This window comes from Macrobrachium rosenbergii, chromosome 10, assembly GCF_040412425.1.
Source record: "Macrobrachium rosenbergii isolate ZJJX-2024 chromosome 10, ASM4041242v1, whole genome shotgun sequence".
NCBI classification, from domain to species: Eukaryota; Metazoa; Arthropoda; class Malacostraca; order Decapoda; family Palaemonidae; genus Macrobrachium; species Macrobrachium rosenbergii.
The window spans coordinates 9,159,759-9,182,010 of record NC_089750.1 but is presented as its reverse complement, the minus strand read 5'-3'; the positions used below and the strand labels follow the sequence as shown (position 1 = coordinate 9,182,010).

At 37.0% G+C, this 22,252-nt stretch overlaps 3 protein-coding genes across 4 annotated transcripts; 1 reads left to right on the top strand and 2 right to left on the bottom strand.

Annotated features, from left to right (window-relative positions):
• The first annotated feature begins 5,805 nt into the window (after window positions 1-5,805).
• Window positions 5,806-13,333, top strand: LOC136842966 (uncharacterized). Of its 2 annotated transcripts, XM_067110976.1 has the most exons (9): window positions 5,806-6,421; window positions 7,242-7,391; window positions 7,776-8,066; window positions 8,531-8,761; window positions 9,644-9,863; window positions 10,230-10,399; window positions 10,724-10,841; window positions 11,480-11,589; window positions 12,371-13,333. In XM_067110976.1, exons 1-7 carry the CDS (start codon window positions 6,365-6,367, stop codon window positions 10,823-10,825), a joined length of 1,221 nt encoding a protein of 406 aa, XP_066967077.1. In that variant the 5' UTR covers window positions 5,806-6,364; the 3' UTR covers window positions 10,826-10,841; window positions 11,480-11,589; window positions 12,371-13,333. The 2 variants fall into 2 exon arrangements, with proteins under 2 accessions (XP_066967077.1, XP_066967078.1); XM_067110977.1 differs by lacking the exons at window positions 10,230-10,399; window positions 10,724-10,841.
• Window positions 13,334-13,787: 454 nt separating this feature from the next.
• Window positions 13,788-16,033, bottom strand: LOC136842475 (ribitol 5-phosphate transferase FKRP). The gene has a single exon (XM_067109854.1). The coding sequence runs from the start codon at window positions 16,031-16,033 to the stop codon at window positions 14,537-14,539; it is 1,497 nt and encodes a 498-aa protein (XP_066965955.1). The 3' UTR covers window positions 13,788-14,536.
• LOC136842476 (protein Churchill-like) lies at window positions 13,788-20,811 on the bottom strand. The gene is made up of 4 exons (XM_067109855.1): window positions 20,630-20,811; window positions 18,876-18,938; window positions 17,901-18,042; window positions 13,788-16,835 (listed from the first exon to the last, which is right to left on the bottom strand). The coding sequence occupies exons 2-4, from the start codon at window positions 18,912-18,914 to the stop codon at window positions 16,672-16,674; spliced, it is 345 nt and encodes a 114-aa protein (XP_066965956.1). The 5' UTR covers window positions 18,915-18,938; window positions 20,630-20,811; the 3' UTR covers window positions 13,788-16,671.
• Window positions 20,812-22,252: the final 1,441 nt, after the last annotated feature.

Below are 22,252 nucleotides of genomic sequence, written 5' to 3'. Positions count from 1 at the left end.
ACATGTTTATATCCCTCTGACTCCTTCACACTAGGAATAATAATAATAATAATAATAATAATAATAATAATAATAATAATAATAATAATAATAATAATAATAATAATAATTTGATCATTATCTCGCTTGAATCAATGATGATGCTTATAATGCCTTGAGAAAACCCACTATAAATGTACGAAGTGAATCTTTTAAAGCAAGTTATGTCTACATACCCGAATAAGCGTTTAGTCCTTTCGCCTGCAGAAAATAAGACCATGGTCTTTACGTTTTCAAAACCAAGTAACTGCTTACCATTTCTCCTGCAAAAAATAAGGCATAAAGACCATAATCTTTATTTTTTCATAACAGGGTAACCACTTTATCTTTTCGCCTGCAAAAAGATAGAAAATTAAAGACCATAGTCTTTATATTTTCATGATCGAATAACCAGTTAATCCTTTCGCCTGCAGAAAATTAGACACAAAAAGACCACGGTCTTTATGTCTTCATAATCAAATAACCGCTCAATCCTTTCGCATGCAAAAAATAACACCATGGTCTATAAGTCTTCAGAACCGATTAACCACTTTATCCTTTCCCCATCAGAAGTTCTTCGTTGGGCGAGTGGGTTCCATTCTCAGCTACCACTCTGTTGGCCGCGAGTTCGAATCTCCGACCGGCCAATGAAGAATAAGAGGAATTTATTTCTGGTGATAGAAATTCATTTCTCGCTATAATGTGGTTCGGATTCCACAATAAGCTGTAGGTCCCGTTGCTAGGTAACCAATTGGTTCTTAGCCACGTAAAATAAGTCTAATCCTTCGGGCCAGCCCTAGGAGAGCTGTTAATCAGGTCAGTGGTCTGGTTAAACTAAGATATACTTAACTTTTTTCTTTCCCCCGCAGAAAATAAGACCACGGTCTTTGGACTCAACCTGAAGGTGTCGCCGAAAGTGTCCCCGACGTGGATCCAGAAGGAGATCCAGTTCCCGAATGGCACACAGGAGGTCACCATCTGCATGAACATCCTGCTGCGGTTCAAACTCTACAACAGAGTGGCGTTCTTCACATTCAACAAAAGGATTGCATTTATAAGTATTTATTTACTTTTTGCCATTTTTTTTTTACATTGTACATCTTTAAGTGTTTGTGCCCCGTCGTTTTATCGTATTTTTCAAACTCGCCAAATACAAAGTTGAAAAGTAGCTGAGAAAGGACACAAGCTGAGGATCAGGTTGCATTAATTTTGTCATAAAATTCAAATATAATAGCATTTTATTGGATTTGCTTTATTCAGTTCTAATGCTACTTTCTTCACTTTACACAGCGGAATAAATAAATACGAGCTTTATGCTGATGACACGCTTCTTATTACATTAAATCTATCTATCATCGTTTTTCAAGACGAACATGAAATGCTGTGGAACATTCCATTTCTGATTCGAATCTGCCTTCTATTTCTCACAGTGGAGGAAATGAACACAATTCTCATGCAGAAGTCGCGTTTCTACTACGGAACCATATCGGTCACGCCCTTCACCTGGAGCCACGTCTGTGTCATATTTGGCACTAATCCCGCAGTCTATCGGAATGCAGAGCCATTCCCCCTTGTGCCAGCGGCAGGAACAGAGAAGCCTTTTGTTGATTTCAGTGTAAGAACTTGTTTTTGTTGCTCAGTCTCTTTGAATCCCTCTATTTCTAACGCGTCATTATCTTAATTTCTCAATTTCAGATTGAAAGAGCAGAACAGATCTCTGTGAACTTTGCTTCAAGAACTGGCTTTTTTTTTTTAAACAAAGCCACCTACTGCAAATTTCAGTGTAAAAATAAATTACCTTCTGTTGTGAAAACCCTCCGGTTCCAACTGCAGACTCTCTTCTGAACTTATGCTTTTGCTGAACAGAACAACTTTTAATAGAGTCCAGAGTGAAACTATCGTCTGATGCACAAACTCTCTCATTCCAGTTGCAGAATCAGAACAATCTTTCTGTGGTTTTTCGGTGTGGGGACTGGTTCATTTTGGTAATGTTCAAGAACAGATTCGATTACTGACCCATATCTTCTTGAAAACCTAATTTGATTTCGATTGCCTTTTAAAAGTACTACATTTCAGTGGGTGTTTCAGTATGGTCACTAAAAAATCTTTGATGTAACTTGCAACATCTGTAATGTGAGTATTAAAGTCTTGTGAATTGGTCACTGTTCAGAATGAGCTCAAAACTTTCTGGTTCCGACTTTTTTTAATGGAAAGCCCAATGATAGGGATAACTAAATGCCCTTTCTCAACACAGACCCACTGAAATATTCATTGTGATTTGTTTGTACTGATATGATGAGTGAAAGCCGCTTTGCTCTCATTCTCAGGGTGCTCCTTATTTTGCCTCCTCCCTCGATAGGCATCAAGTTTCATCAGTGGTTCTGCTCTTGCCAGTCTCTTGATGACCAACCCCATTCCACCCACCCCCCTCACCCTCTCATATCAGATGAAGGGATGAAGAATGATGTCCATAGTGATCGTACTCTTCAAATTAATTATTTGTGTTTTTCCAGAGAGCTTTGAAAGAGTTACCGTGAAAATCTTACATACTAACTTACTGCACCTTTTCAGGTACCCTACAACGCGTCAGTCAGCGTTCCCGATGGTCTTTATCCGGACAAAACAGTCGGGGGATTCTGCGGTTATTCCACAATCCCTCATATTTTTGCGAGGCGTCTCACAGCGGAAGAGGTTGGTCGTTGATTACTACACTTGCAGTTCCAGGATGTAGCCTATTTAACTAGGAGGTCTCTCGGACATTTTCAGTTTCAGAATCTGACAGATCTAGGTAGGACTTTCTTGGACATTTTCAGTTTCAGAATCTGACCGATCTAGGTAGGAATCTCTGAGACATTTTCATTTTCAGAATCTGGCCGATCTAGATGAGACTCTTTTGGATATTTTCTGATTCAGAGTCAGACCGATTTAGACAGAACGCTCTTGGACTTTTCAGTGTCAGAGTCAGACAGAGCTAGATAGGACTCTTTTCTACATTTTCAGTCTCAAAGTCAGACCGATCTAGACATTTTGGACATTTACAGTTTTAGAATCTGACCGATCTAGGTAGGCTTCTTTGGATATTTTCAGTTTCAAAGCCAGACAGATCTAGAGAAGGCTCTCTTGGACATTTTCGGTTTCAGAATCTGCCTGATTTAGTTAGGATTCTTTAGTGCATTTCCAGTTTCAGAATCTGACTGATCTAGATAGGATTCTTTTGCTTGTCTATAAGAGTAAGTCCTTTGATAGTTGAAAATTATTTTGTCCACTAAAATTATGAAGACTCACATAGATCATGAAGCAATATTTTTTTAATCACCTGACCCAAGTTTCAGTGTCTCTATAAAGTCTAGATAGTTAAGCTGTGTTCGAGAATATTAATTTATTTATTGTTATAAGTCACCGGTAAGAATAAAGAGGCAAACTTTCAAAGACTCCGTTTTCTATGCGTTGATAATGGGAAATTGATCTTCACATAGGTTCAAAGGAATATAAAATGGTTGAGTAAGTTACGCCAACGGAATTCCTGAGTTATTTTACGGTAGTTTCCTATGACAGTAAACATGACATTAGAGAAAAGAAGTGAACACTCATCTCGTCTGCCTTTTCCCATTTTTGGGTAAGCGAACGAAGGAGTCATATGAAAAACTGAAGTTCTGGTGAAATTACTCCTTTTGCAAGGGAAATGGCGGTAGATGTATCAATAGTCCACTAGAACCAACAAGAATCTTATTTCTTTTTATTTTTTCCAGTGAGTAAAACTTTAAAAGTGATGGAGCAAAATTCACACTATCCGACACATAAGACGTTTTCTCTGAAAGCGATTAGACATCCCCATTACTCTCTAAAACGCCCAATCGCTGTAAAGGGGAGTTTATGCCCTTTAAATCTAGTAATCAAAGGCATAATTTAGTCTGCTATTGTTTAGCTAGTACAGCCGCTCTTGTTTTTTGGAAACAGACTTCATCTGATGCAGTGCGAAGCTGCGTAAGGTATTATTCCTGACTCAACAGTGCACTTACTAATTGAGGCACTTCCTGGAGCAATGGAAAACTCTGGAAAAAAGAAATTTTAGAAAATTCTGAAAAAAGAAATTCGTAATTTTTAAAAGTAGAAAAATGTATCTAGTTTCGATAATCAGAAAAGCTTAATCCATATCCTTTTGAATACCAAAAAATCAGATGTCACTGAAGGTGCAATGACCCCTCACTTTTTTTTTTTTTGCTGCAATATCATTGATATCACACACTTAACACTTGATTGTGATGATTTGTTCCAGAATGTCTTGTTGATATTATATTCTTTTTCAGTAAATGCGTTTTAGCAGAAATTTTACCCTAAACTGAGAAAACTTTATAAAACTCTCTTATTTCAAAACAGGTCAGAAAGATTGCATACAACGAAGACATTCCCGAGGGAGATCTTTCAGAGGGTGAATGGAAGGCCTATTCCAATCGTTTTTTCTTCATTACAACTCTTCAGCGCAACGGCTCGGGAATTGTTTACGCTCCTTTTACGGAAGTATCTGACAGGTATATATGGAATGGAATGGAATGGAATATAAAATCTTGGCCAAAGACCAAGCGCTGAAACCTATGAGGTCATTCAGCAATGAAAAGGAAACAGAGTAAAAAGGTTTTTAATTTGTAATGGGAAGAAAACCTCGCAGTTGGACTATGCAATAATTGTTAGCGGATGGCGGAAAGCGGGATGGAAGAAAGAGAATATGAACAGAGGGAAATGAACAGAGGGAAAGAAAGGGGTTGCAAGTAGGGGCAGAAGGGACGCTGCAAAGAACCTTAAGTAATGCTTACGGTGCACCGCGTGAGGTGCCCTGATGGCACTGCCCTCCATAGGGAACAGGTATCTATGGGGGCAGTTCACTCTATGAGAAACAGAGGTTTTTATTTTTTTCTTCCAACACAATCCGCTTGAAGTTTTTTTACGTCCTAGTTCCCGGTCGTTCAGTTTTTCCAAGTTTAGAATATTGACAAATTACAGTTGTTAGTCTCTAAGGCTTTATTCGTAGATTGTGCTTGTAGAGGTTGAGGCTGAAGCCGGTGAGGAGTTCAAGTTAAAAAGGCAAGTAGAAAGGAACTTGGGATGCAGATTATTACTATTGTTATTCAGAAAATAAACCCCCATTCATATGGAACAAGCCTACAGGGGCCATTGACTTGAAATTCAAGCTTCCTAAGAATATGGTGTTCATTTGAAAGAAGTTACGGAAGATGATAGGAAATACAGAGAGGGGATATCAGCTACTAGAAAAACGAGAAGATAAATTAATCAATTAACAGATAAATAGATAAAAATATAAATGAATTTTTGAAATACGCGGTGAATTGTTTCAGGCTAATGAACTCTATATTCTTTGACAGCTAGATTTTCAAGTCATTGACCCTGTGGGCTTGTTCCTTATAAACGGGGTTCATAATAATAATAATAATAATAACAATAATACATTGCATCTTCGCTTGAACTTTTGAGGTTGTAATTGCACAACATCCTTAAGGAGACGGTTCCACAATCCAACGGCGTAAGGAATAAAAGACCTCTGGAACTGAGAAGTTTGACAGCGTGGCAGATGGGAGATGAATTTCAATGGGTTGCTTAAAAAAATTAAATAAAATTTCAAATTACATGAAATTAGCACCGCCAGCAGTGCTCCTCACACGACACACTCTATGAGTGTGTTACTGAGGTGGCTTTCAGTAACATCATAATAAGAGCCAGCATACAGTCGTTATCATTGTTGACTTCATGGTAACTGTGCTAGCACGCACCAGCAGCAGCTTGTCCGTGGGGGGGTTAGTGCACCTCACGTGGTGCACTGTAGACTTTCTGAAGGGCGATTGCAACGTTCCTTCGGCCCTATCTATGCCAACTTTTTGCCTTTGTACTTTACCTCTATTCTCTCATCTCTTCAGTCTTGATGTCTAACAGCTCTTATCATTATTTCATAGCGTAATTGTAGGGTTTTCTCCCAATCCCTCTTTTAGATCTTTGTGCTTCTGTCCTTTACTTTCTGGCTCTTTACTGCCCTGTCCAATTACCCCAACTCTCTCTCTTCACATCCGTAAACGTTGATTGACCGAAAGTTCCCCAGTGCTTGGCTTGACAGCCTTTATAAAGTTCCTAAATTCATTCATTCACCAATGGCAGCTTTCTTGCACATCCAATCTTCCGCCATCTTAAGCCACTGGTTCTTCCCCTCTCTTGCAGCACCAAGGGCTTTGAAATATCGGAGGACAAAACCGTCAACGTCTACCTGCCTTACGACTCGCACATCTACGCCGTGGCTCTTGGGTTTTACGGATACTACGAGTCCTTGGCGTTATGCCAGATCATGAAGGGCAGCATTCCAAGTATCGATGACACTGTCTTCATCGACCTGGGCGCGAAGGTTAGTTGGTTCTCATTAACGGGGTTGCTGTTCTGGTTCGAGTATGGATGATTCGGGAAGCTCCGCGTAGACTTACTTGGGCGGAGGATGTGTAATTTTCACTAAAACTTATGCGTCTAATTTAGCCAATATCTTGATAATGGGAATAGAATTTGATTTGTGTATGCATACACGCTCACAAACAATTCATATATATATATATATATATATATATTAATAAATATATATAGTATGCGTAATCAGTCATTACGCGTAATGACTGAAATTTCAGTCATCACGCGTAATATATAAATATAAATATAAGCTCCTGGGGTATATATATATATATATATATATATATATATATATATATATATATATATATATATATATATATATATTATATATATATGTAATGTTTATCCTACTGTAAACTTGATCATACGGAACGATGGACGACAACTAGATGCTTTGTACATCTTTACAAATACATTTCAATTTGCTAATCAACTAAGTTACTGTGGGTCCTTCTTTACACACAGTATGTGTATATATATATATATATATATATATATATATATATATATATATATATATATATATATATATATATATATATATGCAATAGCATACACAAATAAGAATAGAATATTTGTGCCCTAGTGAATATAATAAAATAAAAGATGATAATGTTTCTCATGACCAAAGTAGCAGCAATAACCTTCACAATGATTCATACTGACTTTTCATTATGAATGAGTCTGTCTATGCGCGCACTCGTTTATAAATGGCAGTGCACAGGTGTTAGGGTGATTAATACACTCCCCTTTTCAACATCCAGGCAGCGCGTAAATACTTGAACTCAACATTCATGTTCTGGATTAAGGGACAAAATTACACTTGTCCCGCTATGATTTTCTCCCCCGAGGTGTGGCAACCCTACATACTCAATACAAAATGCATCGAAAAGTCAGTCTACATCGCTTGCACTGTAAGTAGACTACAGTCACTCTTTGTTCACACAGTCAAACGTTGCCAAAGTTAGTATTCTTGATAGTTTCATTTTAGTACCCTGAAGTCATAGAACCCTAGCTGTTCTATCGTTTACACATAAGTGGTAATGAGCTTACTTTAACTTTTCCCCTTTTGTTTACTGAATGCAACTTCATATACTTCCCTTCAGCTTTTTGGTGAAAAACTTGGACAATGTAGGCTACAGCTTCATTTGTGTATCGTCAATAAACTCATATATGTCTCTCCATATCTGACTTTCATGTGCATAACACCCAACGCGATAGCGCAAAGCTACAAAGCATACCTTCCTCTGCTGCTTATCAAACTTTAATTCAAATGTTTCTCGCCCAATCTCCGTCAGGTACCAAAGAACATGGCTTTTGAACTGCGCTCAGACGGCTTCCCGGCACCGGCGGAAAATTTCTACTTCGAGCCGCAGAACTTTTTCCCGCGCTTTCTGTCGCTGGACGGGAGGGAGATCAGAGCCCAGCCGTCGGAGATCTACGGATACGAGTTGTTCCTTTTGGAACATTTCGAGGGCACAGTCTTGGCCGTTACGCCCTTGCTCGATTCCAACCCTTTCGGACGGAAGGTGTGGACCTTCGTGAAGAGGAACGAGACTATGTCTATGGTCCTTACTGGATGCTCGAAGGTTTGGGTTGAATTTTATACACGATTTTTTGTTTTGCCCTGGTCAAGATCACGCTTCGCACAGCCGTAGTAGCCCGCATTAGGTCGTGTATCTTTTTTCCTCTATTTTTCCATTTCTTGATTAGTTTCTTATATCCAATTTTTCCTAAATCTGCATGCATGAATTACAACACAATATCCCTAAAAACGCCATTAACTATAGTGAATGGAAGAAATAAAGGAAGTCATTTGGGCATTTGGCGATGTTGTCTGGTATAATGAGAGACTAGTAAATATCTAAGAGAGGAAAAAAAAGACTTTTCAGAAATTTCTAAAATATTTCTAATACGATTAATGCTATCACCAGTGTTAACATTCTAAATTTCAACCCTCTGCTTACCTTCCCCCCCAAACCCCCGACCCCCACACCAATAAAAGGACGTCGTGTCAGGAAATACTAATTTTCCCGTACACACCTTCCAACAGGAGGAGTTCACTTGCTACAACGGATCCTGCATCGAAATACAAAAGAGATGCGACGGCAAGGATGACTGCGGCGACCAGTCTGACGAGGTCTGCCAGCTGGTCAAGCCCCTTCCTTTGTCGTACAGACACAACAGACCTCACTTGCCCGAAACACCCCTGGAGCTCCAGGTTTTCATCAGGAAGATCGCCGCTGTCGAAGTTGATCATGGAATAATCACGCTTCAGCTAGAGGTGATTTTCTTACTGACGACTTATTCCTGAGATTCGTGATTTGGTCAGTTCATCATTGAGTTTTTCAAAGAAAAACAAATACGAGAGGTTTCTCAGTGTGAGCCAGGTGCTAAAGAAAGCCCTCTTAAAGCCGCCGCCACTAACGTTCAGTTATACCTGCTCAGGTCGACTGCGCAGGCAAACCTGGGCAGGTATACCTGAATGTTAGTGGCGGCGGCGTTGGATGATCTTCTCGTGGTCAGGTCGGCAACGTTATGACCTCCTTGTGGTTAAGGTGACCCCGTTTCGTCGACCTGCGACCGGCAAATACAAGTCTCTTCAATTTCTTGTGTTTGGATGTCACGGCTTCGTAGTTACAAGCATATCCAAAAAGCGCGAAGAATTCGAGAAGTTAAGAGGGCATTGTGGCTATTAGAATTACTCATGATGCTACATTTTCTAAGGCGGAAAAAAGAGGGAAAGTTACAGAAATTCCACCAGAGTTGGATGAACTGAATTTTGAAGTTATATCCAGTTGGGCAGAGGTTAGACTATATATCCACTTGTTTCTCTACCCGTCCACAAGATAGAGGAACCAGTCTAGGCAAATGAAAAAAATTATTAGTTTTTGAGATGAATTTGAATGAGATAATATTTGTTGTTGTCGGAGGTGGGTTCACTATAAATACTTTGTAGTAGTTGCCTATTCATTTAGTATTCCTATCATTTGGTTCCCAGAGCGTGCTACCATGTATAATTTGATGATGATGATTATTATTAGGCTATGTATCTGACAAATTTAGGCCATTTTGAAATCAGGATCCGCACGAATGTGCAGTCATTTACCTTATTTATTGTCATAACTCACCATAGTTTACAGAATTACATCAACCAATATTGCAGATTAGATCATCTTGGCAAGACAGCCGGATCACCCTCGTGCAGCTGAGTGATACCAGTGAGGATAACATCATCACCGAGACAATATGGTCGCCTGACTACTGGTTCCTGAACGCTATTTTTACGGACAACAAAGGCTACCTCGACCACACTAATGTTATCAGTAATATCATTGCCAACAAGAACGGGCCTGGGACAGCCAGCGTCCTGGACAGCCAAGAGGGTTAGTTCATTAAAGCATTGCATTTTTTTAAAACATTTGTTGTTCAAAACTAAATTGTCGTTAGGAAAACTCTTTGTTCACAATCATATACCGTAATGCTTCAGAGCTCCTCTCTGAAAGAAATATTTGCAAATGAAGTGCCCAAATTAACAATGCAAAGGTCTATGAAGGTTTGAATCTAGAGCGGTAAAAAAGAATAAATACAAGTTAAAAGGCGAACGGCATTTGTAAATGGGGACCGTTATTAAACTGGAGTCACTGCACATTCAAATTCCCGTTACAATTACCACGATTCGATAGAGTAACTTAAACGGTCAGTTTGACTCTGTAACAATCAGCATTAGGAAATGCGGTCTAATTCCACAGGGTATGAATACCAGGGTGACACAGACGCCAACTTCACTCGCAGCGAGTTGATTTCCGCGTCTTTCGATTGTACCTTCAGTCTGGAGCTCTTTCCATTTGACTCGCACGGGTGCATGTTTCATCTGAAGCTGAAGCAGAGTGGGAAGCAGATTGCTTATTTTGATCCAGATGTATGTATTAATGGCGGTTGTATAGCTCGCAGTGTACTATCGTTAGTTTAGTTGTTGGTATCTCATGTAAACAGTATTGCAAAGCTGACGATACTTTCATTTTTCTTATATATTGAGCGTGTTTTTGAAGTAGGACTATAAGCACCTTTTATTGGTTGATTAGACCTAAGTTCCTCGTTTTACTTCCTTCTTAAATATTTACCGTATTACTGATGCAATCTTATGAGCACCTTTTATTGAGTGATAAGACCAAACAAAGTTCCTCGTTTAACTAAATAAAAAAAATAATATGAGTTTTTCTTCTTAACTCGCTCTGTTCCGCAGAAGATTTACTTGCAGCCGGACAATTTCACTTTGTCGGTCTTCACTACTCTCCCCGCGTGCCACAGCAAGTGGTCACATGCACATGTCGGGGGAGAAAGGTAACGCAGTGATAATTCACGTAAGTGTGATGTTTGTTGCACGTATTGTTGTAGCTTACTTTAACAGTGAAGTATATATGAATATGTATGTAAGACCTAAAGCTGGCTTTATAGCTTTTGATAAATCAAGTACAAAAATGAAAATACGGTAATGCAAATAGCTACATAAAAGTCACAGCATTTTTTTAAAGACTGTTTCAACCAAGAAAAGGATTTGACATTACATAAAAACAAACTGGCAATTTCTGTTCTTCATGAAATCAGGTTTAGTTCATCATCTAATCAACAACATCTAATTTCCCCCTTGAATGTCGATAAAAATAAAGGCATAAGAGTCTTGTAAAATCTCTGGAATTCAAGTACAAATAATTACAATCTCTGGAATTTAAGTATAAATAATGGAAGGTACAGCCTTCCTTCTGTCCACCGCTTCTCTTTTTAGTTTTCGAATAAATAATTATATATAAATAACTTACGTGGTTCGTAAAATTTCCTTGCAGGGTTATCGAGCAGTCCAACATTTTAACATTGTCTCTTTTCGTTTCATGTAAGAATAATCGCTTCAGCCGGGCCATATGTCTAACAGTGATTCTGTCTTTAGAATAATGATGATGATGCTGTATCCTATCAATACCAACTTTCCCTCAAAATTAAACAGATCCTTTTGCAACGGCGATACGGCTCCTATGTCCTCACTACATTCCTGCCGTGTGTGGTTCTCACCCTGATCGGATCCTTTACGCAGTTTTTCGCATACGATAATTTCAGGTAAATTTTATTACTTCGCTCTTAATCTTCGTGGTAGATTTTAGCTTTGGATTCCGTAAAATAAATCAATAGGCCTATGTAAAAGATACAGTCAGTTCACAGAGACAGTAGTGCCAAAACGTGGCAAGAATGGTAATCTATGAGCTAATTTGTCACTAGCAGTAATTCCAGTTCCTAACTTTTACTGAAAGAATATCATCAACAAAGACCATTCTCGTTCTTACTTGTCCAGCACGCAAATTAGATGAATATTTTATTCACATTATCCCCAAGCAAAGCAGAAAATTAATGCTTGAAGATGAAATAAATCTTTAAAAAAATAATACATTTTAGATTGAATGATAACCCATTCTCAGCATGCTTAGAATGGCGGTCCCTAAGCTGTTGCAGACATTTGTTATTCAACGAAACTTAGCTACAAGAAGGATTGTACTTTCCTGTCACAGTTTGCCTTCGTTAATATCAAAAATAATTCTGCAGACTTGGTACGTAGGCATTGGTAAGAACTGGATGTACCTTAGAACTGCAAACGCCTAATAGCACATATGTCAGCTTTAACTAATAGTTTATCCACCGTGAAAATTAATCTACTGTATGGTCCACGTGTGGATCCAGTTGCGCTTCCTTGCAGAAACTGGATGATAAAAAACTAAATGTCAGATGTTTATATTAGCCTAGTTCCATTCAAGAATCAGTTCTCTCCCAACAATCTAAAGACTGCTACTTTCAATTATGCGATGAACCATCAAGGAAACTACAGCATCTCCTTTCTTTTTTTTAGTGATCGAACTCAGGTAACCCTGGCATGCTTGATTGTGATAGCCTCTCTCTTCGGTCAAGTCAGTATGACGGTACCCGAATCAGCTCAACCAAAACTCATAGATGTCTACTTTTTCTTCGCTATGATGCGACTGTTCATTTGTTTTCTTCATCACACTATTCTATGTCTGCTTCAAATATACAGTAAAAATCAAGAGGAAATGAAGAAAAAGAAAGAAGAAGAGCAAATACCCGACGAAAAAGCTCTTCTTCGGAAACTTGCAAGGGACAAAGACTATATTCCATATCCTCCAACTTATATTTTGCCGGGCAAAACGCTTCCGGCATCGTCAAATGCCTGGCAGAAATTATCGGTCAATGACAAAACTCCACCCAAAAAAGGAAAATCTATCGACGAGATCTTCAACATCATTAGTATTGTATTTGGGTACTTGATCGATGTCATTGGGTATTCTGCATTTGCTTATGTCGTTGTGACACGGGATGCGGCAAAGAGAAGAAAATATGAAGAGCATTGCTAATGACAGCAATCAAACCTTGCAGAACAAAAATATTTTTATGAAAAACTAAGACTATTAATTTTCCTAGGCACCTTAATCCTGATCTTGCAAGAACAAGAATCAAGACTTTCAACAGTAGAATGAACGGCATCCTATTTAGCAAGAAAGAACGGCTTGCCTTCAGCAGCTATCCTATTCCCCAGGGTCTTCAGTATGATTTTACAGAGTTCTTCACTTTCATGTTTATCTATATCCTCTAAGGCAATGAAGCTCTTGATATTTGAGCTATTACATATAAATCTTGGTGTCTGCAGCGTCACAATATTAACATTAAAAAGCAGTTTAATTAGAACACTTAATCAGTGCAAAGCAGCGAAATGTGTAACCATGAGCATTATGTCACAAATAAATGTTCTTTCACTGTAAACACATCGCCAACATAATCAAAATCCTCTTCTACACCCCTACTGAATTTTCATTTACCTCCACCGTACTTAGAGAGGTACTTAATATGTGAGAACTTGTATTATTATTATTACTCTATCATTATTAACGTTACATATTAACATTAAGACCAGAGATGTACACAAAAAAGACCATGTCTATTATGGCCCCGGTAAAATTATCACTCATTACAGGGTCATGTCCGTGATAAAAAATTGCTAAAATACAAAACGTATACAAATGTGCACAGTGAGTTCTAATTTGGTTAGGAAAAAAAATACTCTTTATCTTACACTTATTACATCTTATCCATGGCTGAGTGGAAATCAGGTTTGAACTCACTATTCAGCACCACTTGTGATGAACAAAATAAAAATTAATCTAATTGCAATTCTTCAAAAATTTAATAGAGTGAAAATGTTAAAGATTCTGGCAAAATTTCCTTCCAGAGTAGGGCTCAAATAAATCGATAGAAATATTTAAGTATTATATTTCAATGAGCATGTGGCAAAACTACACAAAATGAGTTTATAGTACAATAGTCTTCTTTATCCTTAGTGCTATTCCTATTCAAAATACCATAAAAAATAAAGTACTGTATTCTATTGAAGCTGTACATTTACATAGTTGAAATGCTCAATGTTGAACTTCCTGATTTATGCTTTTTGATGACCTAAATCACAAAACAACGAACTTTCGGGATGTAATACTGAAAATTTTCTATTTTATGGTTGCTAGCTGAGCAGCACTTTTGATATGCTTCAACATCACAATGCTCATATGCATTTACTCATTGTTTTATCATTTAAAGGTCTAAACATGGCAATAAAAAAAGACTAGATAAGTTTATTGTTAAGGTTTACCTTGTTTCCATTTCACTTATTTACATAAATGCAAAAATTTTAGTGTTACAAAACATAGTTAACAAGTATATCAATAACAGAGTAACAGATATAACAAAAAACAAACTAGAGTAACCAATAAAATCAGCTTCATGATTAATACTCGGATTCAATTTCGCTATAGAACATTTTTGATTACATGGAAGCTAATATGTAACTTACAATATAGAACAGAACTGGAAGACTGCACAATACAGTAACAAGAATTAGCACATCGATCAGACAGAGATAACCAACAATACAACATCAATATTTGTAACTGGCAACTACTACAAGATGAGGAGAGTTACAGTTATACAAAATGAGACAAGCATTCTCTCATCATTGTGGCAATAATGATATATTGTAGGGCAGAAGAACCTCTGGATTGGGATACTGTGGCGACTCTATTACTCCTGAACCAAACTTGAGCTCCAAAAAGTCTCTGACATTATTTGGTGCGGAGGCTAAGACTCCAGCAAAGTTTACTGAAGCAAGAGGGCGTAGGAAATGTTCAGGGAAATCAATATCTTGGCGATGGTTAGTAGTCCAAGCTCCTCCTCTTGTCATCACTCCTCTTTTAGGGGTGAATGGAAACACATCAACATGGAGGTGATTAGCAGTACTGTAATGTACCCTAAAAAATCCTCCCTCTGTTGCCCTCTGCCATACAAATCCATCTTCATCTTCTAAAGTTTGCCAGCGGGCAGCCTTTAGTTGTGGACATCGATCAACATCCTGGGAATAAATCCCTATGTCAACATCATAATCCCAAGGTATAATGTCTCCACTTCTTACAGCTCCCAGTAATGATCCTCCTTCTAACCACCATCGAGCCCTGCAAGTTCTCAAAGTCTGAAAAACATGTCTAGCAGTGGCTCTCAGCCCTTCTAGGCAGCAAGGGGGTGTCCACCGTCCATGATACAAATACTCAGGGGTGTCATCTACAACAGTAGGAAAACAACGAGCTGTTGTGCGTGTACATCCGTACCATAGAACATTTCCACCAGAGCTAACAACCTTCTTAATACCTAAGTCTGCATAAAGAGTACGTTTACGTTCCTCCTCAACAGAATCCCGCTTCCACTGCAAATGTTCAGTAGCATACAACTGCCGACCCTCTCCTAGTAACCCACCCCGACTAACATGCACTTTCCATGACCTGGCTGCCCCCTGTATGCCGACGCTAAGTGCTACAGGTCTTGAAAGGGGATGTGTTAGCTGCAAGAGACTTTTAGTTTTCATTAACAACGCAGCACGACCTGTAATTGCATCACATGCTTCACTCTGTGGAGCAGGAGCAATTGAAAGAGTCCAGGCTTGGATGTCCAGGGTATAACGATAACATGTGAGTGGTGAGCCACCAACACCCACAGCTACAACTTGCCAATCTCCAGTTTCTAAGAGATTTATCAAATCTAAAAGTTGTGTAGATGATGAGCATCGAGCACCATCTGGGAGCAATAACACGTATTTTGATCTCTTCAAGTAATCATGAATATTAGGGTGATGATTAAATAAGCCTGATGACAAAACCATCGACAATACTTGTCTTGGCAAGTGCAAAGGAGGATACACAAGGTCATCACTAACAACTATTATTTTGCACCTGTGACTACAAGCATTCAAGACTGATTCAACAGTCTCACTTACATCATTGTCAAAGCTTTCAAATTCCCTAATAATAACTGTCAAGTCATGCAAACTACTAGTAACCTGAGCTTTTTCCTCCTTTGTCGCATCTTCTAATGATCTTTGCAATAAAATCTGCCGCACAAAAATCACAAACGCTACCAATAAAGCAACTACAACTGTGCGAACTTTCCTCATTCCCACCATCTTAATTTTTATACATTTCCCATTACCATCAGCAAATCATGACACCAATTCAGTGATGTAATGGATATCTACAAATGGATTCAAAAATGTTCTAGCAATAGTGTATTATCATAGAAATTGTACAATCAACCCTTGTTGTGATACAGCAGTGTATACACAGTATTAGCAGCACACCTTATAAAATATTGAGCATTGCAAATGAGCTGAACTGTGCATTACTATTTTACTAGATAGTTTGTAAAAACTAATGTAAACAAGTCAAATTACAAATATTTTGATTTGATCATTCATTATCTTGTATACCTGAAATTACTCAACTCCAGCTTCAGGATAACTTCAGAATAGTAGGAACAACTCTGTGAGGCAATATAAGGCTCAGCTACATATGAAAACAACATTGCTTTAAATAAAAATGTAAAACCACATGACAATCACATTACCAAAGCCTCTACGAACTAAAGAATCAGCAGAGTGAACATTTCATATACATGGAGAAACTTCTTATTACACACCCAAAGTTGTACAGTTAGGAGCCAAGCCAACTGCCAGTGAATGGGACAAAGATTTAGGTACTTCCTGCTTCAAATTTTATTTCTTTTTATTGTCTACATCTTCAAGGAAAAACACATCCTCCCGTCTCAAAACAAGACAGCATCCATCCGAGGATCATCTGGATAACAGGATCGTGTGTCTTCGGCATTTCCACAAAGCATGCAGCTCATTTCATAATACTGGTAGTCCTCCTCAACCCAAAAATGATGATCATGGGTAGCAATCACATGATTACAGTTACTGCAAACATCTGCAAAAGATATGTATACTATTATCCATGCTGGATGCTGATCTTACCTTACAAATCCTGCTTTTTAGCAAAATAAACTTCAGAATCTATATACAGGTAGCTAAGGTTTTTATAATAAACAGCACTTTATTATGGAAAAATGTAAAAACATAACTCAAGATTTTAAATATATAATAAAATTGATTAAACCATTTGACAAAGAAGAACCCTGAGTCTGGTGTAGCTTGAACCACATGCTAGTGGTAAATGAGAATACAATACAGTACTGTATTTATCCAAGACAGTAGAAAATTTCATACACAGTACTGTACAATACTAAGCCAGGATAAAATGGCAAAAAAAAATCATCTGTGCTATACAGTAGAATTAACTGTATCACCTAGAGCTATGGATAGCAGAATCTACTGTCTCAGCTAAAAAAGTTACAAGGTAACTTCTATCAAGAGTGATTTTCAAATATAAACTTTTACCCCTTACTCTTTGAAGTCTGACTAGAGTAAATAAATAATCTCACCATCACTCTACTGTACTGGGGGTACCCCCAGCATTTAATAACCAAACCTTAATTGAAGGGCCATTAACAGTTGACATCAGATACTTGATACAGTCTATCATCTGTCAAGGTAAATAATTTACACCCCAGGCCATGCTATTATGATTCTTCAGGGAAAATAAGTTATTATGGACCAGAAAAATGAATGGAATGTTTATTCAACCATAATTATTTCCACGTTTGTTACAAATAAGGACTACAAACAAACCTGAAAAAGCAACTACACAGCCAATACATTAAAAACAGTAAATTAGCTTCCAACGTTTATCCACAAATTATATATCTTTCCAATAAAGAGGTATAATATAGCTTTCTCATTCAATAAAAAAAAACTGATGAAAAATACCAAAACAAATTTCAGTTCACTTGCTTCTACCCAGATACAGTCAACTCTACACCAAAACCAATAACATCTTGGCTAGCTGGTATAAGAGAAAATTACAAAGTACTATGATTGTAAACTTTGGCACCACACAAAAAAGCAAAGCAGTTCTACAAACGAAAATACTCACGATCAAATTCAATAACTTCTTGAGATGTGTCTTCAGGATTTACTGGAGACCTACTGATGGATTTGAGAGTGTCTTTGTGACCACAACCAGTGCAGCCTTGCAAATTTGCTAGGTATGCTCCAGAATCAAGACACAAAGTCCCCTGAAAAGTAAAAACTAATGTATATTCATCAGAAAATGTTGCATGTGACTAAAAAGTGAGTGAGAAAATATTTTACTCATGTTATGACATAGACTTTCGAGGATCATGTAGTTTGAAATAGCACCTTTGTGACTCAAGTATAATTTATATCTTGTTCTGCTGTCTTTGGGCAAGTCTATGAGACTTAGAGTAACACAACAGTCTGGTTAAACTACATTTTATAACTAAAAGTACATCTGCTGTCTTAGGGGATAATCTGATCATCATTTCCTGCTAAGTGATTCACATACAAATTTTATTCTAATGAGTTTGCCATCCCAGCTCTTCTGGCTTGTGAACTGCTGCGACAGTTAGCCATGAAATCTAGTATTTTAAAAATATAATGAAACAGGAACCTCCCTAATCAAGGAAAATACTTAATGAGAAAATAACTAAGGAAGTCTTTTGTCTACTGAAGACACTTTGCCTTAGTTAACTATGCCCTTCAAACTTGCAGCACAAGTATAAGAAATTTCTAAATTGTAAGGGCACATTCTTGAAAAAAAAAAAAAAAAAAAAATCTCGCTATTAAATGCACAACTACGGTACACCTCCCACTGTTGACTAATGTACTTTTTTCTTTATTTAAGTTTCTAAATATATGGAATTTACATACTATAATTCCTATTTCTTATTCAAATATAGCTTCAGGTTTCTTTTCTCTTAAACAAGCCTGCCATCATAAAAATGGATCTCTTTACACTTCTATTTCTGAAGAATCTAATTTAATCTAATAATTCTTTTCTTTCCTAAACAGACAAATAAAAAGGAAAATATAATGCTAACATACTTACCCTGTCTGGATATTCCTCTTTAACGCAGTCTTGACACATTGTTCACATTACATGGTTTCTGCCCTGAAAGGAAAGAATTCAACAGTTTACAGCTAGACACAACATCCCCTAAAATTGTTCTAATTCCCACTTGCTTCGACCAGAAGTCTTGATGGAACTTTAGGATGTATAAAATATGACAACAGTAGACCTTCAACTTATATGTTTCAGGTTAATCTATATTATAATGAGTAATACAGTACCGTAAAATCTATATGTCCATTGAAGAGGCAACAAGTACTGTATGCTGGGGGCACCTTCGAGGTCTAAATCTATTTTTATTAATTCCTGTATGCATTCCTCCTTGGTTGATGCTGCACTCTGAAGATGGTAACAATTCTGGACTGCACTCTATCCAAACTACAGATCTCAGTATATGTAATGGATTTCTACAATAGATTTATGGTCAATAGGTTCCATTGTACACAAGTATATTATTTATGTAAAAATATAGCCTACTGTTTCTGTGAATTTGTACAAAGTAGCACTCGTAGCTACATACATTTTTCAGTACTTTTATTTTTCTTACAGTAATGAATTTGAACAACTTTTCTTCTATACAACACCAATTCCATCTCAACCACTATTCCATCGCAAACAAGTAGTTATCAAGATAGCCTACTGACAGCAATTTGGCAACAATTATAACTGGCACTGTCTACATGTCCCAAGCCCCACTTCAGCACTCAAATAAAAATAAGATAAAAATTGGGTTGCATTTAGACATGTGCAGGTTCTGAAAACAATTTGACTATTTAGGAGATGGTAAAAAGATGACAAACATGTCTAACCAAGGGGTATCAACGCGGAAAGTGTGTTTCTCTTTGTAACACTGAAGACTACTAACTGTGCTCCTCTAGTTCCGTAACTTACAGTTTATGTGTGAAATGGGCGCCTCATTTAGTACCAGCCTCTAGGGGATGAATGTCAAAACATTGCCAAAAATGGTAACTATCATAAACATACAAAAGACATACATATAAATATAAACATAAATAAAAGGCTGTAAATAAAGTCAGGACTGTAAATATAAAACTGTGTGCGGCCCCAGTCAGGTTAAGGGGGAAGTAATGGTCAGGTAACAGGACCATGTTAGGTTAGGTTAGGTTAGGATACATTATGGTTTTTGTATACCCCATCCACTCATCCAGAAGCACAGGTTTCCCACTGCAGTCTCTCATTACCATTAGATTTAGAGGGGTGTGTAATGGGGCTAATCGCCCATTTCTCATAGAAATGAATGCGAAGTTCATCATTATTACATAAAAAAAAAAAACATACAAAAAGACTATAGCCTAGGTCTGTTTACACTTATACTCGATTAACCTATTGGTTTAAAAGTAATAATTTACAGGGAACCTATATATTTAGGTCTAAATATAGTACTGTAGGCGTGTGTACTTTAGAAGGATAGTAAAAATCAAGGCGTAAACTAGGCCTATTAGTCATTACCCAACCAACGGCAGGCTGGCACAGTCAGTATCATAAGCCCAACAAACATTTGTCTCAATCTAACATACATTTATCTAAATCTATACCAGCTAATGGGGCTGGTACTGTCAAGGCAATAAACCAGGACTTGGGATAGGCCCAGGACAGGACAGGATAAGCCTACAGTGACAAAGCATACGCTAACACAGGCTTAAACCTTGATGTCGGGAAAGAAATCAACGGGCAACCATTTGTCCACAAGAGATTAAACTCCTAATACTTACCACTGTTCTTATTCTAGTGTCTCGAACGTACAAAGAACGCTGCTTTATCGAATTATCGATATTCTATTGCGAATTCCACAAACGGCCAAAACATACAACGTCAAATGTCAATACACAATAATCAGGTGTTAGCTTGGCTTATCGCGAAACAGTCATGTCTCTCACTATGGTCACCCTTGTCTAAAACCGTTTCACTTGTATTCTCTGCGAGTTTTTGAGCGGAATTATAACTATATATGAATGTTTTACTATTGTGTCTATAGCAGCTGATCGACATAAGTTAGTATAATGCAGATGATAAGGTTTCCGGATGGAATAACACAAGACATTCCCTGGAGCTTACATTGAACAAAAATTAATTGGCGTGGTTTAGCATCAAAGTCTGTATTATCATGCATTTGGTGAAGATTCGGCAATGTTTTTCAAGCAGGATAAAAAGTTTTAGATTTTATCCTCGGTCATATTCAAAAGGCAAGACTCTCTCTCTCTCTCTCTCTCTCTCTCTCTCTCTCTCTCTCTCTCTCTCTCTCTCTCTCTCTCTCTCTCTCTCTCTCTCTCTCTCCTAATATGTTAAAATATATTTCTAATCGCTCCGAAATGCACTTGTCATGTCTATAAGCCTTAATTAAATAGGAATGTTATATATATATATATATATATATATATATATATATATATATATATATATATATATATATATATATATACATATATATGAATATATATAGTATATATATATATATATATATATATATATATATATATATATATATATATATATATATATATATATATATATATATATATATATATATATATATATATAACCTACAATAGTTCTATACTGATAGGCCATTATCAGTGGTTTATTACAGAAACCTGGACGTGATAACAGAAGTTAACAAATTAAAAGCTTTTAATGTTATTACGGACAGGATTGGATCAAAATTGAACACTGGAAAAAACAAGGTTTTAATCAATTGCATAGGCCTTTCAAACTAATTTTTCGAATAAAGTGATCTTGTTTAAACTTTCTTTTAAGAATGCAGTTGTTTTCATACTTGAAGATGCTCTATGAGCTTATTTGTGACACGGGAGGATTTATACAGCAGATAGAAAATGCAGGAAATGAGGTCAGTCTCAAATAAACGGAAAACTCAGTATTCGAGAGACAAATTACTAAGTAAAGCAAGGAGAACACATATATATATATATATATATATATATATATATATATATATATATATATATATATATATATATATATAAGTGTATACATTTAAAATCAGTTATGCTGGTTCTTTCTGTTTAACATTATGCAACTATCAAGAGAATTTGCATGAGTAGGCTAATTTCAACATATAACCTCAGAGAATTTATACAATGAAAAAAAAGTAAAAAAAAAAAAAAAGCAATCCATCCAGTGTTAATCAAAATATAGGCACAAATTTCTCGTATTATACAAACAGGAATCTTTTTCCCAGTCCAGCCATACTCATAACTATTTTAGTCACAACACCTGGGTGACGATAAATGGAATGTATCGGATATCCACTGAAGGGCGAATTTTGTACTTCTTATCAATTTATCTTTATTCACAATGTTAGTTCACAGATATATCCT

What these genes read in the sequence shown, in the direction of transcription:
- LOC136842966 (XM_067110976.1), top strand. Translation starts at nt 6,365, where the DNA reads ATGAAGGGCAGCATTCCAAGTATCGATGACACTGTCTTCATCGACCTG. An exon ending in CAGTCTACATCGCTTGCACT is followed by an intron (nt 7,392 to 7,775) that starts GTAAGTAGACTA and finishes AATCTCCGTCAG; the next exon opens with GTACCAAAGAACATGGCTTT. An exon ending in TTGCTTATTTTGATCCAGAT is followed by an intron (nt 10,400 to 10,723) that starts GTATGTATTAAT and finishes TCTGTTCCGCAG; the next exon opens with AAGATTTACTTGCAGCCGGA.
- LOC136842475 (XM_067109854.1), bottom strand. Translation starts at nt 16,033, where the DNA reads ATGGTGGGAATGAGGAAAGTTCGCACAGTTGTAGTTGCTTTATTGGTA.
- LOC136842476 (XM_067109855.1), bottom strand. Translation starts at nt 18,914, where the DNA reads ATGTGTCAAGACTGCGTTAAAGAGGAATATCCAGACAGG. An exon ending in AAGAGGAATATCCAGACAGG is followed by an intron (nt 18,043 to 18,875) that starts GTAAGTATGTTA and finishes TTTACTTTTCAG; the next exon opens with GGGACTTTGTGTCTTGATTC. An exon ending in AGAAGTTATTGAATTTGATC is followed by an intron (nt 16,836 to 17,900) that starts GTGAGTATTTTC and finishes TATCTTTTGCAG; the next exon opens with ATGTTTGCAGTAACTGTAAT.